Source organism: Sceloporus undulatus, chromosome 5, assembly GCF_019175285.1.
Source record: "Sceloporus undulatus isolate JIND9_A2432 ecotype Alabama chromosome 5, SceUnd_v1.1, whole genome shotgun sequence".
Lineage (NCBI taxonomy): Eukaryota > Metazoa > Chordata > Lepidosauria > Squamata > Phrynosomatidae > Sceloporus > Sceloporus undulatus.
Genome location: NC_056526.1, coordinates 22,239,776 through 22,258,152, shown reverse-complemented (window position 1 = coordinate 22,258,152; position 18,377 = coordinate 22,239,776). Strand labels below are relative to the sequence as shown.

Here is an 18,377-nt window from a genome sequence, read left to right as displayed (position 1 = left end):
TACATCTTGTCCTTTTAAATTGTATTATCTTACTCACCTGTCTGTTAATTATTGTTGTTCCCTGCTTTGATCCATGGGAAACAACAACAATTAACAGATGCACCACATCAGTTAAAATACATATCAATTTAAAAGGACATGCATACAATTTAATTAAAAGGACAAGTGCCATCGATCAAAATCAACCCCTTCTCAGCTCCTGAGTATCAAAACAAGCTTCCTACTTTGGAATCCTTCTCAGCTTCCATTGTGGGGCAATCAAGCTTTTGGTTTCCAACAAAACCTTTATGGATTGGGGTTGGCTTTAATTATAATAGCACCCCAAAACCTAGCCTTTTTGCTACAGTTGCCACTACTGTAGCCTTCAAGCTTCAGTCTGAACCTCTTTCTATCTGCTTTCCAAAACCTGCATACTTATGGTTTAAGCCCTGGTGGCGCAGTGGATAAATGCCTGTCCTGCAGCCACTCACTCTCAAGCCACAAGGTTGTGAGTTCAATACCAGCCAGGGGCTCAGGATCAACTCAGCCTGGCACCCTTCCAAGGTTGCTAAAATTAGCTTGTTGGGGGCACTTAGCTTCCACATTGTAAACCGCTTAAGGAGTGCTTAAGTGCACTGATAAGCGGTATAGAAATGCATTTGCTATTGCTATGGAGCCATGGCAGTTAAAGTGGTGTCAGAATGCAGTACAGTATTTCTACAATGTAGATGAACCCAGAGTTTACAAGCCCCAAGAGCTTTGCCAGCAAAATATGAAAGAATGAATTATGCTAAATTGATGGGGTTCTTGCTCTTCTTTTATCAGTCTTTGGCAGTATTTCATACCAGCAGCCACATGGAATTACGTGATTATCAGTGGGAAGTAATTGAACCTGCCTTGGAGGGCAAGAATATCATCATCTGGCTGCCAACAGGCGCAGGAAAAACCCGGGCAGCTGCCTATGTTTGTAAAAGGCACTTGGAAAGCCATGGAAAGAGCAAGGTGGCTGTGTTAGTCAACACGGTAAGGCACCAGGCGATGGTGGGGTGGTGGGAGAATGACTGAAGGTAAACCTGTTCTTGGTGATGGGACGTATTTCAGTTCTGCATCCTTTCTGTGCCAGGTCCCACTAGTGGATCAGCACCTAAAGAATGAGTTCAGCTTCCTGCAGAATCGTTTTAATGTTAAAGCCATCAGTGGTGAAAGTGTCCAGAAAATGATCTTCTCAGACATAGTGAAAAACAATGACTTGATCATCTGCACGGCAAAGATTCTACAAAATGCCATGAACAGTCAAGATGAGGAGATGCATGTGGAGCTGACAGGTGATTATCTAAAGTGAGCTCATGGTGCCATGATTCAGATGCTGTCAAATCAGCACACTGGGAAAGTTTGGGTTTAGGAAAGTAGTGATTTGATACCTGAAGTAATCAAAGATGTTCTTACCGTACCAGAACCAATAGGAGCTGCCTTCAAATCTCTGTCTGACACACATATACTAAAAGAGAAAAGCAAACATACAGAAAAGGAGAGCCAACCTTCCATCTAATCCAGCATCCTGTTTCCCATGGTGCCCGACCAAGTTATTCTGAAAAGGCCATAAACATAATATTAAATGTACAACCTCCCTCCCTGCTCTCCAGAACAATACTGCCTTGTTCTGTGTACTGATGCTTTTTGCAATCAATGGAAAGAACCATATTTCAGTGGCAGAACTCAGAGCTTGGACAATATATATTTTTGGACTACAGTTTCCAGGATTCCCTGACCAGTATAACCATGCTGGCTGGGGACGCTGGACATTTGTTGTTATGTGCCTTCAGGCCAACTCTGTATTATTGTTACCCTGTCATAGGGATCTTATTAGCAACAGCAATTCATAGAAGTTTTGCCAATGACTTCCTAAAGGCTAAGAGAATATGACTTGCCCAAGATCAGCCGGTTGGCTTCCATGGCTAAGTGGTTATTTGAATCCTGGTCTTCTAGACCAGAAGGATAATCAAAAGAAAAATAAGGTTGCTCAGCTATAGGAAGAGCAAGAGATCATGCAAGTCGACAGTATCTACAGTATTATTTTTAAAAAAAGATTAATAATGGTAATAGATTTGAAGCAGACAGTACTGAGCTAGATAGACAGACTACTGGCAGTTTTTAAGGGGCCTTTTAATCTATTTCATTTGGATTTGTATTGAAATCAGTCTACTGCATTCTATTTTAGTGTTTAGTTGCCACCGCCAATTATTTAGCATGTTGTCTGTTTTAATTTTATAGCTGTATTTTGTTAGAGATTTGTCTTCATAAGCCACTCTGTTAGTCTTTCCCATGAAAGGCTCATTGTTAACCTGTTAAGCAATTACAACAGCAGTAACAACAAATGCAGAATTGGGCGTTGTTTCCCACTATCTATGCAGATTTCTCTTTACTGGTGATTGATGAGTGCCATCACACTCACAAAGAAACCACCTACAACCAGATTATGAAAGACTATTTGGAACGCAAGTTGAAAGGCCAGCAGAATTTACCACAGATCCTGGGACTCACAGCCTCTCTGGGCACAGGAGGTGCTAACTCTTTAGTGGGAGCTCAGGACCACATCTTACAGGTGAGCCTAGCAGAAGAAATTTGGGCTTACATATTGGCGATACTAACATCATTGTCTCCCTCCTGTGAATTTTTTGCATGATGTTCTAGAGGAGAGTTGGACCATGTTTTCCCAACCATTTTTGTGGTCCTTCTGGCTATTTTTTTTATTTTCAGACGTGAGAACTACTACCCCAGAAAGCTTCCAGGAGCAGCAATTCTTAAAAACAAGATGCACTCCTCTGCCTTAGTGCAGGGGAAGATGCTTTTCTGATCTCTCCCCACCCAAAAATTTTGAAAGAAAATGTCTGGTCATTTCTGATTTTGAAAAAAAAAAATGCATCCACACATAGCATTTTTGAAGGAGGGTGATCCTTCATGGGTGCTGGAAAGGGGACACCCATGAAATTTCTTCATTTCTTGGTAGAAATTGTTGTGGACTTCAAATGCAGGCTTATTTTACAGAGGCAGTGAAAGGTGTAGCGAGAAAATAGCTTAGTGGTACTGCATGCAGTTTGCATTCCGAAAACTGCAGGCATAATGCTATATCCAGTTTAACAAGTGATGGGAAGGATCGCTGCCTTAGACTCCAGAAAGCCATTATCAGTCAGAGTAGCTCTACTGGGCCAGAGCGGAAGATAGAGGAGATTATCAGATGGGGGAAAATCAGGGAAGAAAAAGACATACTCCTGGGATAATTGTGGGATCATGCTGAAGATTTTCAGACAATGTCAAGCTTATCCAGGACTTATCCCGAGAAGAACCAGGAATGCTCCAGCAACAAACCATTCCAGGGACTCCAGTTTGTTGCTGCAGCATTCCTATATCTTCATGGGAGAAGTCCTGGATAAGAGCAATGTGTCTGAAAATCTTCAGCGTAATTGCACAACTTTGCTAGGAGTATGCCTTTTACTCCCGGCTTTTTTTTCCAGGTCTGAAAATCTCCATAGCTGGCATAAGACAGTTTCCAGTGTCCTATAATATGGTAAAATTGCTTCTAGACTGCAGTGTTTCAACTACAGGGAACAGGATAATGCTCACTATACCTAGACTTCAAAATATCAGGGAGAAAAGTTCTTGCAAATACCAGGCATATCTGCAAGTGACATGGGGTATTTGTCTTTCCTTCTCCACCTTCTGCCACCTGACTACACTCCCTGGAGGGAGTTTCTGTTGGTGATCTGATAATGGGTTTGGTCTGTGCCTGAAATGCTTGACTAATTGACATCATGTTTTACAGATCTGTGCAAACCTGGACACTGAAAAAATTATGTCATCTGATAAACATAAATTTTACCTTGATACCCGCATCCCGCAACCCAAGAAGCAGTACGATCTGTCTGATCCAAGGTTAAGGGTAAGGTCCTCATAGAAATGAATGTTGACTGTATGGAAAATCAGTGGAGCAAGAAACCATGACAAGATGTTGCAGGAAATCTAATCAAATTAAGTACTATCCCTGTGACTCCTTTACTTATCCTAATAGGAGCATTTCCCCAATCTGTCATCTTCAGGATCCCTTTGGACAAAAGCTCAAGAAGATAATGACTGAGATCTATACTTATCTGGAGGTGCCAAACCTGACCACAAATTTTGGTTCCCAAATCTTTGAGCAACAGATTGTGGAGATCGAGAAAGAAGGTAAGTGTGTCGTGGAAGATGGATGGGGAAAACATATTCCCAGTGGCAGGTTTATTGGTTTCTTCCCCCCCCCCCCCCCCCCCACTTCAACCTTGCAACTGGAACTATTGTTACTTAAATCAGCTATAACATTTGGAAATTATCTTTTAGACACAAAACCTTTTCTGCTTAAAATTACAAGTTTCTACACCGTATTGTGAAAATAATCATGATTGCAATAGAACAAGGCAGTTTATGAGCTTCAGGTAAATCAGAGGTAGAATCTGTGTGGCCAAATATTGTTGGACTCTATTCTTAGCAAGGGCTGCTGGGAAGTGCAGCCCAACAACATCTGAAGGGTTATATTTTTCTCATCCCTGATGTAAAACAGTCCACTGTAGGGACACTAGCCCAGATGTACCAGCCAGTTGTTTTGCATAGCAGAGCAAGTAGGTTTGGCTGAATCACTACTGAATTCTGAATCCCATGTACAGTATCCCAAAATATAATCTGAAAAATAATGCAGACTACAGAACAGAGATGCAATTTAAGACTATTGTTTCCTTTAGTAATTGGTAACAAGTTTATTAAATAAATTAACAAACTATATAAAACAAACAATAAAAATACTGAATACATACTAAGTAATAAATTTTAAGGAAAAGGAGAGGGGAACCTATTACATTACTACTTCCATCAAGCATTGGTAATAATTAATAAGGATCCAATTGATTTATTAGTACAATGAAACAAAACTACACGATAAAAATCTGAAGGGAAAAGGGAATCACAGACTCATTCTCATTCTTTCTCTCTCTCTCTCTCTCGTGCTTTTTGCCACCTGATTTTCTCATAAATGTTTATTATTTTAAGAGAGAACTAATTGCAGAATATTCATAGTGCAGATGGAAGGCTGTCACTCTTCCCATTAAGTGCTGCTTTAAAAATTCCTCTCGCAATTCTTTTTACATCTTCTGTTTCATAAGGATCATTAAGGCCCTAAACACTTTGTGCCAGCCTGGGACCAAGAGTAGGGCTAGATAGGGCTGAGCTCAGTCCTACTTTTACCACCTGTGCATCATCTTTGCGCATGCCTGCCCATATGGGGCATACCATGATGACGCACAGGCATCAGAGCACCCAAACAGCGCTGGCTGGAAGGGGTGTCATGGCGCATGAGCGCGCCTATGGCACTTCTGAAAGAAGTTGCCTAGCCGCCCATCTGTATAGCCCCTACATTATACAGCATCCATGTCTGGCTGGTAGGCTTCCAACAGGCAGTGATAGTCCACTGGAAGAGTATCAAGTTAGACTAAATAAGCATTTGGTCTGATCCAGCAAGGCTGCTGTAAAAGAGATTGCATCTAAAGATTAGGAAAAACTTCTCAATGGTAAAAGCTGTTCAACAGTGGAGCACACTGCCTCTGAGTATGGTGAAGTCTCTTTTGGAAGATTTTAAACAGAGGCTGGATGGCCATCTGTTGGGAATGCTTTGACTGTGTCTTCCTGCATGGCAGGTGGTTGGATTGTGTGGCCCTTGAGGTCTCTTCTTACTCTGTAATTCTTCTCATGGTCTTATACAGTGGTACCCCGGAATACGAATGCGCCGCCTTACGAAATTTCCGGGTTACGAAAAAAAATCCATTAAAAAAAACTGTTCCGGGTTACGAAGGTTATTTGGGGTTACGAAAAATTTTTTGGTGCTTTTCGGCGCTATTTCGCACGAAATCGCGGCTTTTCCCCATTAGCGCCTATGGCTTTTTCGCCTTACGAAGATTTTCGGGTTACGAAAGCGGCGGCGGAACGAATTAATTTCGTAACCCGGGGTACCCCTGTATTGCCTTTTTATGAACAAATGATTCAAAGGTCAAAAATGACTTGTTGCAACTTCATATAGCTCCTGCAAATTACTGTAACGTCCTCCTGGCTGGGCTTCCTCTTTCTCACCTCTGTCCTTTAATCTCTGTTCAGCTACACGCATTATCACTTCCACCCACCGCTCTGACCACAACTCTCCTGTGTTGGCATCCCTTCACTGGCTCCCCCTCCCTTTCCTCATTCAGTATAAGCTCCTTCTGTTGACATTCAAAGCCCTCCATGGACTGGCCCCTCCTTACTTATCAGACCTTCTTTCTCCTCACCTTCCCACCAGGGCCCTCCGTTCTGGTAGTCAAGGTCTGCTGTCTCAGCCCAGGATTTCCTCTGCCCCATCCCGGCTTCGCTCCTTTTCACTTGCTGCCCCTCACTCCTGGAACCTTCTTCCCCCACAAGCAAGAGCCATCACTTCTTTAACCAGCTTCAAAACGGAGTTGAAAACCATCCTGTTCAGAGAAGCCTTCCCAGGCATTGCATAATTGTCGCTTACTATTTGATGTTCTTTTGGTGCCTGTTTATCAAACCATTTCCTGTATTGCTATGTACTGTATATGCATTATCCTACTTGAGAGTATATTTTCCCTGGAAAATGATTAACCATCCATTATGAAGCCAAGCCCTCCCTCCAGTGCATCTGCCTTGGTCCAGGCCTCAGAGGTAGAGAGGAACTGCTGGACCTCTTACCCTTTCCCTCCACCACTCCTTTCTCCTTCTGTGTCATGTCTTTTTAGATTGTAAGCCCGAGGGCAGGGAACCGTCTAACTAAAAAGTCTGCATGTACAGCGCTGTGTAAATTTACAGCGCTTCATAAATAAAGGTTAATAATAATAATAATAATAATAATAATAATAATAATAATAATAAATCAATAAATAAGGTCAAATGATGTTGTGGTCCTCTTCAAGAGAAAGAAGAAACCCTTTTAGAACATGGCCACATAGCCCGAAAAAACCACAAAAAATTATCCATGCCGGCCATGAAAGCCTTCGACTTCACATTAGAAAGAAAACATTCTGGGAGTTATATCAGAAATCCTGTCAGAGTTCAGCATTGTAGGGAATCCTTGTTCCAAATCCAGTCCTCTGAGATTGCTGCTAAAGGCAAAAGAGAATGAGAAAGAAAAGTGTAATAAATTGTGCCACTTCATGGATGGATCTGAAGAACTGGTCAGTCATTCCTTACTCTCTGCTCATAGTATTCACCTGGAAAACCTGTGATTTCCTGTGTGGAAGGACTTAAGGCCAACAATTTAGCAACCAAATAGCATTTCCAAGCAGAATTCCTGATACAAATCTGGAAAGCTTTCACATATTTCCTAATGAAGATGAAGTCAGCCATGGCTTCTCCAGTCCTGGTCCTCAACTTGCTCCTTCCCAACTTGCTGTAAATGATTATGACTTCATGTATGTAATGCAGCAAGCAAGGAAGGGAAACTTAAAGCTATATGAATGCTACTGAGATTTGAGTTTGGCAACCTTGTCTTCAGGTGGCCTTCCAGAGAACTGTGTAAATTGCGTATAGTTGTATAACAAATGAACTGTTAATACATGAAATGGAATCGTTTAATGACTGATGGAATCCACAAATGGATAATGTAAATGACAGTTGTGATGTCTTGCCATCTTCCCACTTCTAGGAGCAAAAGAATTTTGCCAAAAGACCCGTGTGTGTGCCTTGCACCTCCGTAAATATAATGATGCCCTGTTAATCAATGACACTGTTCGCATGATTGATGCCTTCAACACTTTGGATGAGTTTTATGAAATGGAAAATGCTGTGAAAGTACTACAGCACCCAGCTGAGCGCTACCTGGTTGGCATCTTTGGCAGTAAGTATTAATTATGGGAACGGTGCCAGGGTTGCAATGATGAGGTAAGGACATCCAATTGGTTTGCAGCAATGGTATAATGATTGTTTACTCCTTTTCCTGAGCAAAATCTTCTACTTCTGCGTTGGAAGGGGAATAAATAATATAGACACTTTGTGTATTTTTCAATTCCCCATTCAGCCATGAAATCCACTGGGTGATGTTGAGCAAGTCACACTCACTAAGCTTCTGGTTAAGGCAAACCTCCTCTGAACAAATATTGTCAAGAAACCCCCATGTTAGGGACCCCATAAGTTGGGAACAAGTTGAAGACACACAACAACATAGACAAAAGGTTCAAATGTCCTTCCCTTCCGCAGCATTACAAAGAAACTAACGGTCCCCATGTCACTTATACCTGCTGCTGCATGCCGGTTGAAGGCAAAAGTCAGGAAAATGCAGTGAAGGATCTCCTTTGTGATATCTCGACTGGTCTGTAATGTGGGAATGGATTCAAGAAACACTGTTCACATTCATTAGGGTCAAGAGAGATTGTCTATCGGCTTCTGCCCTGCTAGAGCGTGTATTTGCATTTGACTTGCAGGGAACAGAGCAGAGCTTTTGGCCTTAGCTGAAGACAGAAGAAATGAAAATCCCAACCTTGAGAAGCTGCAGCAAGTCCTCCAGGAGCAATTCCAAGAACTGAAGGAGTCACGAGGAATCATTTTCACTCGGACACGCCAGAGTGCTCATTCCCTTCACCAGTGGGTAAAGGATAACCAAGCTTTATGTGAACTTGGGATCAAGGCTGCTGTTTTGACTGGGGCTGGATATAGCAACCAGACAAAACACATGACACAGGTAAGGCTAATAAAGGGGAAAGATCTGAGTTTGAATCCCAGTTTTGTGCGGGTGGAGGGAGGAAAGCAAGACGTAGGAAGACTATTAATGTGAACTTTGCAATACCAACTCAAGTTTAGATGATTAAAAAGTTGATTTAAGGAGGGAAATCCTATGGAATCTTTAAGACTAACCAGTTTATTTCAGTACATGCTTCCATGAATGTATCTGAAGAAGTGGATGAAAACTTGCACTAAAATAAAACTTGCACTAAAATGAACAAGCTAATCATAAATGTGCCGCAGCATCTCTTTCTCTTCCTTTCCCTTTTTTTACTGAGGCGGATTAACAGCTCTCTCCACAAAAATTGCTACAAGCTTTGATGAATTCCATTAATTTGGTGCAGTCACCAAGTTTTCTTCTAGGAGAAGAAAAATATAATATAAAAACAGAGCTCTTGCATCTTTCATCAGTAACAGGATCATCTTTAAAAGTCATCATAACTTTGTAGCTAATAGATGTGTCTACCAGTGAAATGCTAGTTCATCTGTCTTTCTCCATGGGTCCAGTGGAGAAAGGGAGGACATTTTGGGCCGGAGCAGCCAGCCATTACCATGTAGTGCTGGGGTGGGAATCATGTTGCCTTCTGGATGTTGTTTAACTCCGAAACATCCACAACTCTCTCGTTCGGCCTCTGAGGGAGAGAGAAGGCTGGCCCAGTACCATCAGGGGCTAGCCTGAAGAAAGAGGCTCCTCCCTCCCTAACTGTCATCTTTCGGCCTCTGAGGGAGAGAGAAGGCTGGCCCAGTTCCATCAGGGGCTAGCCTGAAGAAGAAGAGCCCTCCCTCCGGTCCATCTGCCTTGGTCCAGGCCTCAGAGGGAGAGAAGAATTGCTGGACCTGATTCCCTCCCCCCCTCACCATTCCCTTCTCCTTTTGTGTCGTGTCTTTTAGATTGTAAGCCTGTGGGCAGGGAACTGTCTGTTATCCCCTCTATTGTAAACCGCTCGGATTCCCAGTGATTGGGCGGTATATAAATAAAACCTATTATTATTATTATATTATTAACTCCCATACACACACAATTTCCCTACACAACTCCCCCCAACCCCCAGCCTCATTTTTCACAGAAACTCTGACTAAAACTGGCAGCTTTCTGCCAACTTTAAATGTACATTAAAGCTTTGAATGTAAACATTAATTAAATTAAAATTTTAAAAACTTTGTGGCAACTTCCCTTCCACCCCCAGCTGATTTGACAGCTAGAATGTCTTTTCATTGTTGATGATTTCTGCACAACTTTGGGAATTGGTAGGGAGAAAGGAGGGAAATTTTAGGAAAACATGTCAACTGCAAAAGACAAAACTGAGCCTGCCATCTTGCAAGGAGAGATTCCTGTGCCTCTCACCAGTGCAGGAAGAAAAATAGATTTTTTTTCTTGACACCCATCAGGATCGGAAAATTGAGAATTACCATCCCTAGTATGAAGATACTTGACATTTCTGTCCCTGTGCCTTTCAGCTAGAGCAGCAAAATGTCATCCACAATTTCCGCAAGGGAGCACTCAATCTGCTGTTGTCAACCAGTGTGGCTGAAGAGGGTCTGGACATCCCCGAGTGTAATATTGTGGTCCGCTATGGGCTGATGACAAATGAAATTGCCATGATGCAGGTCAGTCAGAAGTCCACCTCTAAGGAGTCTTGTTAAAGACAATATGGCTGTTGTGAAGAAGAACTGTGTGTCTGTGCCTGGGGACAGGCTAAGGACTAGCTGGGCTGGATCAATCTACAAGTTTCCTCTTTCATTTCTTTAGGCCAGGGGCCGTGCCCGTGCCCCAAACAGCATCTGTTCTGTTTTGGCCAAGGCCAACAGCAAAGAAGTGGCCCGGGAGAAACTCAATGAGACCCTAGAGGTTCTTATGGAGAAAGCTATTGAACGAGTGCAGCAGATGCCTGAGCGTGAATATCGCCTGAAGGTAACAGGACCTTATGACAAGCACACAACCTTACCTGCAACACAGAAGTTTGCTACATCAGTGGGAAACTCCAAAAGTAATGGTGTAAAGTCTGTCAGTGAAGGAGTATTTGCTAGCCATGACAGCCAGCATGCTGTAATGGTTTGAGCATTAGGCGACAATTTGGGAGATCAGCCATGGAAACCCACTGGGCAAGTCATACACTCTCAGACTCAGAAAAACCAAGGGCAAACCCCTCTCTCAACAAATCTTGCCAAGAAAACCCAGTGACAGGTTCATCTTAGGGTCAACATAAGTCGGAAACAACATGAAAACACACAACAATTTGATGACCATTTTTTTGAGCGATATGATGAACAAGACGTTTTAAATGTACGAAACTACATGTGCACGGGATTCATATGGTACAGATCATGCTAAGCATAATTGTTTCAGAGAGTAGGTGGGAGATTTCATACAGTATTTGAATTTTCCTCCCATGGAAAATAAATTCCCTGTATATTAAACAATACGGAGTAGTTTACATTAAGAGCCTTTTTGTTGAAGTACTACTTTTCCTTGAGCAGGAAGTGGTGTTTTTATTTTCTTTGTTTTTAAATGAGGGACTGTTGTGATACAATCCAGTAACCTGGTATTACCTGCCTGGTTTACTTGATTTTAAGTTGCTAATTTATTGCTGATCATTTAATTACAGTATTTCAGATAAATATTATTGAAAATAATCTTCATATGCAGAGCCCTATGATATAAGCCTCTTGTTTTTATACCGTAGAATGAGGTTTAGTGGCTGAAAACAACTCTGTACAGATAATTGAGAGCAGTGTGATTAAAGTGGATGTAAAACATAAATTGTACTCACTGGAACATGTTGGCTCAGAACAAAGAGTCTATGTGAAATGTATGGCTAAATCTGAAAAGAGTGACTTGCTGTGCAGATGTGACACATGCCGGATCCACTGTCTCTTAATATTTGTAAGATATTAAGATACTTTCTTCTTGTCCACAGATTGCAAAGCTTCAGCATGAAACTGTTGTTATCCATAAAGTGCGGGATGCTGGACGTGAACAGCTACGCCAGCTCCATAATCCAGACCATGTGCGCCTCTACTGCATCAACTGCAATGTAGCTGTTTGCTATGGTAGCGACCTGTGCAAAATTGAGAAAATGCATCACGTAAACATCAACCCTAACTTCAGGTATGGGAAGGTGAAATCATCAGAATCATCATAGTGGTTGGATCTCCATTCTTCTTGGATATTTACTCGACTATAAGTCAACCTCATGTATAAGCTGAGGGCATGTTTTGGGGCCAAAATTATGGATTTTGATATGACCCCTGGATAAGTCAAGGAAAAAACATAGGCTAGGGGTGTGTATCAAAGGATCTAAAGGGTGAAGAAAAGAAAACAATTCCAAAGAACTTACAAAATTCCAGTGGACAAGGGGTCAGTGCTTCCAGGACAGATTATACTCTTGCCTTTCACCCGGGGATGGTTCCTTTTTAAATAAGAGTTAAAGTACAGTACTTACATTGACCCATGGACAAGACGAGTCAGGTTTATTAGGTCAATTTTTTGACTAAAATTTTTAGACTTGTACATGAGTATATACAGTAATAATGGAAAGTAAAAGGGTGCTCTGTCAGTTTCATCTGAGATCTTGGTAGGTGGCTCCCCAGAAGTTGCTGAAATGTAACACCCATCAGCCTTGGCCAGCATCATCAGCAGTGAGGGATTATGGAAGCACTGCAGTTCAACAATACTTGGAGGGCCAGTTTCCCACCTATGCCTTTCTGCTTCTGGGTTGTGTACAGATTAGAAAGAAAGGCACCTCACTACCTTTGTATACAGAGATGTGCCTCAGATAGAGACGTAAAATTTCCAGAAATGCTGAAGCCAAAAAACAAAAACACAAAAAAATTTCGTTTTTTTCCACATAATTTTTTTTAATGTTGGGGGGGATTAAATAATGCACAATTAACTCCCCCTTTGCAGATTGAACATCATGTTTTTACTGTAGGAACATAAAATTAATTATATGTAATTTTCTTTGACATAAAATTATCATGTTTGGTATACTGAAAGTACAGTTTTTGCAGATTAATTATAATTACAGATTGAATTTTATTTTATTATTATTTTTGGACTGGGGCAGTAAATATGTGAACACTTTGTCTGAAACATGTTATTCCTCCTTCTAAAAAAAACCCTTGTATTCTATAATCTATTTTCTCCCAAATTTTCCAGAAAGAAAAGCACTAGGAATTTTTTTCCCCTTCAAATTTTCCCATTTTTTTCTGGGCCTTCACATATCTAGTCTCAGATGATCAGGGCTCAGTATTTCTACTGGGCACTCAAGACATATAAGATAAAAAGAACTTTTTTCTGGCTCAGTCAGAAAGGCCTAGCAACTCAGCACTCACTCTCTTGTGTCTCCAATGCAGGTTCTACTATAAAAAATCACCTAACCATGTTCTAGTTCCTCGTCAGTTCAAGGACTGGAAACCTGGCAGCTCCATCAGCTGCAATGCATGTGGGCAGGTGAGTGCTACCATTGTTAGAAAAGTACATTACAGTGGTACCCCGGGATACGAATGCGCCACCTTACGAAATTTCCGGGTTACGAAAAAAATCCATTGAAAAAAACTGTTCCGGGTTACGAAGGTTATTTCGGGTTACGAAAAAAAATTTGGTGCTTTTCGGCGCTTTTTCGCACGAAATCGCGGCTTTCGCTATTAGCGCCTATGGGCTTTTCGGCTTGCGAAGATTTTCGGGTTACGAAAGCGGCGGCGGAACGAATTAAATTCGTAACCCGGGGTACCACTGTATTTATTCCTTTTGGAGACAGAATACTTAAAAAAAACCCCAGCAATATTACCTGAAACACAACATGTTGTTGTGTTGTGAAATTGTGAAAATGAATTGGAGAGCAAAAGGAGAAATTACAATTTGCCCTCTACATTTGTTTGGGTTAGAGACACAGTACCCCCACAGAAGTTGAAAAACCATGAATATCTCTAGGCACCCCAAGTCATATTTAACATGGAAAAAAGTACGATATGTGGATTCAAGTCACCTTGGATGCCTTTGAGTTAGATAGGTTTCCTTTGCAAGGCTGAAGTTGGCAACTGGCAGGATTTGATACCGCCTCAACTGCTGCCCTACATCATTTTAATAGGAATTTAACAAGCCTTGCCATACAGTCAATCTCTCTCATTCTTGTGAAGCTCGCTCCTATTAAAAATTGAGTTGGACAACATTTTTGAATGAAACATATGAATAATCAAATCCATAAAAGTTAAACCTGCAGATATGGAGGGCTGACTGCATTTGCATGATCATTGGAACTACACCTCCTCCTCCATTTTTAAAAACCAGAGACTTAAGAATCTTGGGCAGTTTAGTACACTACAGATTTTTGGTCTACAAGTGGAAACATTTAGATTCCTTTGCTTCCAAAGCCTGATTGCTGGACCTTAAACTGCCACTTTTATGGGATTATATAACTAGCCATCTAAAACAACTGTTCACAAAGTTTGGTCATCCAGCTATTTTAAACTTCAGTTCCCAGAGGTCCCAGCCAGCTGGGCCAATGGTCAAAGAGGGGAGTGTGCCGAATTCGTATAGTTTTAGTCTGGTCCTCTGTTATTTTAATATAAGCTGTCTCTTTGGGTTTTTTAAAGGTAAATTTGTAACAATTTGAAATGGTCTGTAGTTAATTCCATGAATCACTCATGCATTCACTTAGGTTAGGGGTAATTTGTTGATGGCCATGTCCTGGTGGTAGGCAAGGCCAAAACCAAAACTGGGTGAGGCTGCCCCTCCTCACACTCCTTCAATCATTTCCCTTTCTCTTTCAATGCTCCTTCTTTTATCTCATGTGGCTCACTCTTCCATGAACCCTGAACTGACCCTTTGCAGACAGGTTTTGAATTTAAACCAAACACTGTAAGTTGCCTGTTTCTATTTTGAGGTCCTGGAGGGCATTGGGAACTTGTAGTAATGTGGCTGAAGTAAATAGAGCATGGCCAATGCGGTGCAGTGGTTTGAGTGTCACACGCTCTCATCTTCAGAGGATGGCAATGGCACACACACACCGAAGAAACTTGCCAAGAAAATCCAGTGATAGGTTCACCTTAGGGTCGCCATAAACCAGAAATGATTTGAAGACACACAACAGGCACATACTCAGTGGGCATGGCATATGGGCCTCGATCAGTCCTAATGGTTTAGTGGACTAGCCTTAACTCTGCTTCCTTGCAAGGAACAAATGGGCTTCTACTCTAAATACTATTTTTGTTAATTCATTAATCCAAGTGCAGCAAGAACACTGTCCTTAATTCAATTCTGCCTGGTAGTCTCTGGCATCAGGAGAGAAAGGAGAATTCCCATAACAGATCAGCAACACTTTCACTGTGGCTGTTATTGAAAGCATTTGGGTAGGGGCCTTGTGTTTTCAAAGAGTGTTTCTCAGGCTATCTGATGTGAGGGACCAGCAACTATTTTTCCCCAGTATACCAGGGACCAGCACTAAATTTGTGTCCAATTTTGTGTTTATTTATTTTCCTAGAAACCTGACAGGGAGTGGCATTGGTCCAGGGAATACTACTTTGAGTAGCATTCATTTAGTCACTGGCCTTTATATTAACTATCATTATAGCTGTACATGCCTAGGGCAGTATCTAGCAAAGTTACATATAATTGTGACTATTTGAGGTCAATGAATTAAGGTACCACACTGGTCCTACACAGCCAAGTTATTGCTGAATAATAACAGAATCATTTGTTGTTGTTAACTGCCCTCAAGTCAATCCCGACCCATGGCGGCCCTGTGGATGAGACATCTACAAGACCCTTTGCCCTCCACTGCTCTGCTTAGTTCCTGCAAACCCATACCCATGACCTCCCTAATAAGAGTCCATCCATCTAGCATGTGGCCTTCATCTCTTTCTGTTTTCCTCCACCTTTCCTAGCATTATTGTCATGTCTTCTCATGAAGTGTCCGAAGTATGACAGTTTTGTCATATTGGCTTCCAGGGAGATTTCTGGCTTGATCAGATTTAGGAACATTTATTTGTTTGTTTTGGCTGTCCAAATAAAATCATACTCTCTATTTAATATGTTGAACAAAAAATTATCCCTTGAATCTAATGCAGCAGGCATGTCCACATGAAAAAGGAAATGGTTTAAGAGTTTGGAACAGTGATAAAATAGCTTTAAAATGCCTAGGCTACAATCTACCAAAGACTTTTTGGATCTATTACTGGCATAACTAGTGGGTGTTGTATTCTGGTGAAACCTGGCTAAGCCTGGTAAGTAATTTCACTGTCCTGCTTCTGTTTATACAGGCTTGGGGAATGGAAATGATCTACCAGCAAAGCACGCTGCCTATGCTTTCCATTAAAAACTTTGTGGTGGAAACACCAGATGGCCGAAGGATCTTCAAGCAGTGGAGCAAAGTTACCTTTGATATTAAGGAGTTTGATTATACTGAATTTTTCAGAAACAACAACTTGCTGGATACCCAAGACTCTGAGAACTAGTAAATCGTTGGGATAACTTTGTTCCTCAACAAATCCATAATCTGCACCCACCTTACATGCCACTCCATGACTTGAGTAGGCATATCCTCGTTACAATTCATGGTTTGAGAAATCCCTCTCAATCGCTTGGTTGCAATCTGCCGTTGGGCAAACTGGATTTGTTTACAGACCCAGTATTGTCTTTGCTAGAAACTTTAAATAATGTAATAATACTAATAAACACTTTGGAGATGAAAATTATACAAGCAACACCCCTAAGCAGTAACATAAATGAAACATCTCCAGGGAAAATCGGTGTTAGTTACAGCAGCTGGCTGCTAGCTGAGAATATAGGAATCTCAGTTGAGTCTTTCCTTTAGCTATTAATCTTTCTGGCCTAATTTACAATTAAATGATGAGCCTGTTTGGTTGTATTGTTTCAGACAACAGGTGGTAGGAACATGTGACTTAATGCTCTTTCTTACAAAATTATTTGCTTCACATAAAAATAATGTATCAGGGAAAGGATTGCTTGAGTCTAGTTTATCTCTTAAGTTTTGTTGTTGATACCCTGTTTTAACAGTCTTGCTATGGTATTGCAAACTCAGGTCATGCTTTCATGACTGAGTCTAACCATCTATAATGTAGTCTTCTTTTCCTACTGCCTTCCAACTTCACCCAGCATTATAATATTTTCTAATGAGTTATGTATGTCATCCCATGGTACTTCCAAAGTACTCAGTTTAGGGAGTCTTCAGGCTTGATTTACGCTTGGATTCATTTATTTATCTTTTTGGCATTCCACAGTATATCTGGCAGTGGATTCACTAGGGTTGGCATCACCTGGTGTGGTAACTCATGGTATAGTCCCCCATTGACCTCCTCCCATACCACAACATGCAGAATCCTTAGTAATGGTTTTTGTACCAATGTTACTCATAAGTCGTAATTCCCGCATGTCACTGAATGTAATGGTAATAGCTGTGACATAAACAACTAGCAGAATTAAAGGTATACCTTTAACTTACAATATTTTATGCATACCTAAATGTGTTTACACATACCGAGTTTCATGTGGTTAAAGTGAAAATTTGGTAAGATGCAATGTTTTTAAAGAAAATTTAACAAGATTTTTTTTGTACATTAAATTTTTAAAAGAACCTTAGGGACGACTCCCTTCTCCTCCCACTGAGTCTGACCCCACTCATACCATTTCTTTAGCATTTTGATGGGATATGGCAGATGCCGTAGCCTGTGTCTGCCCAAAGGTAGATATTTAGGGGTTAGTGGTGTAACCCCCCTTAGGATGTCACCTGGTGCACCTTGCCTTTCCTGCATTCCCCTAGTGATGCCCCTGATCTCTGGAACTCTCCTCAGCACCAAATTTGAAATTGACGGGATACTTGTTTAAATAAAAGGCTTCTAGTAACTTATACTATGCTGAAATATAGCATTTTCTTCACTTAATTATTCTCTAAATATCCCTTCTACATCAAAGCATCAGCTGTAGTTTCTTCTTAATTCTTTGCCATTACCAGTGTGGTCAATCTTTATTTTAAACCTACTCTGAATAGAAATAGAAATGAACAAGAGCACCAAAGTCACAAAGAATATTTGTTGTTTTAATGATGCTTTTATTTTACAGGATACAAATTCTTTAAGTTTTCAACAAGAATTAAAGTGCATAATTTTACAGTAATCCAGCTTTCGTCTTTATCAACCAAATATACATATGTTACAGAAATATATACAAGTATCTGCAGGTATTTTACATTCATATACATAACAATAAATGGAAAAATTAACCACTTTCACATTCTTGAATGTTGCCTTTCCTTTTTAAAATATTTTGCAGTCGTATCTCTAGTAAAGCCAAAAAGAGAGAGTACACCTTTCAAAACATTATTTTTGCAGCTCAAACCACCCATCCCCTGCCTATTCAACTGCCTTTGGAACAGTAAAACACTGTGTTGTTCCGACACTATTAAGTAGGTCTTTTCTTGCTTCCGCTGATCCACAATACACCATGTTGCCTCTTTTCAGTAGGCGGTACTGTAAATGCTACTGTGCATTTGTAATAAAATCTATTGAAGTGTTTTTGGTGATTTACTCCTATGCCCTGCTTATAATCTCTCACTGTCCCAACTTCTTGAGAGTAGAAAGGTGACCAGGCAAACTTC

The 18,377-nt window shown here is 40.9% G+C and overlaps 1 protein-coding gene across 2 annotated transcripts in view; it reads left to right on the top strand.

Annotated features, from left to right (window-relative positions):
- The window catches only part of DHX58 (DExH-box helicase 58), a 21,614-nt gene extending 3,609 nt beyond the window's left edge, over positions 1-18,005 (top strand). The window contains exons 2-13 of one of the 2 annotated variants that reach the window (XM_042466762.1): positions 805-1,002; positions 1,103-1,304; positions 2,391-2,581; positions 3,800-3,916; positions 4,074-4,200; positions 7,691-7,882; positions 8,466-8,722; positions 10,222-10,371; positions 10,514-10,675; positions 11,682-11,872; positions 13,120-13,216; positions 16,024-18,005. In XM_042466762.1, the coding sequence (XP_042322696.1) occupies positions 835-1,002; positions 1,103-1,304; positions 2,391-2,581; positions 3,800-3,916; positions 4,074-4,200; positions 7,691-7,882; positions 8,466-8,722; positions 10,222-10,371; positions 10,514-10,675; positions 11,682-11,872; positions 13,120-13,216; positions 16,024-16,218 (2,049 nt within the window). In that variant the 5' untranslated portion in view covers positions 805-834 and the 3' untranslated portion in view covers positions 16,219-18,005. The remainder of the gene's footprint in view (positions 1-804; positions 1,003-1,102; positions 1,305-2,390; positions 2,582-3,799; positions 3,917-4,073; positions 4,201-7,690; positions 7,883-8,465; positions 8,723-10,221; positions 10,372-10,513; positions 10,676-11,681; positions 11,873-13,119; positions 13,217-16,023) is intronic. The other variant, XM_042466763.1, reaches the window with a different exon arrangement.
- The last annotated feature ends 372 nt before the right edge of the window (positions 18,006-18,377 follow it).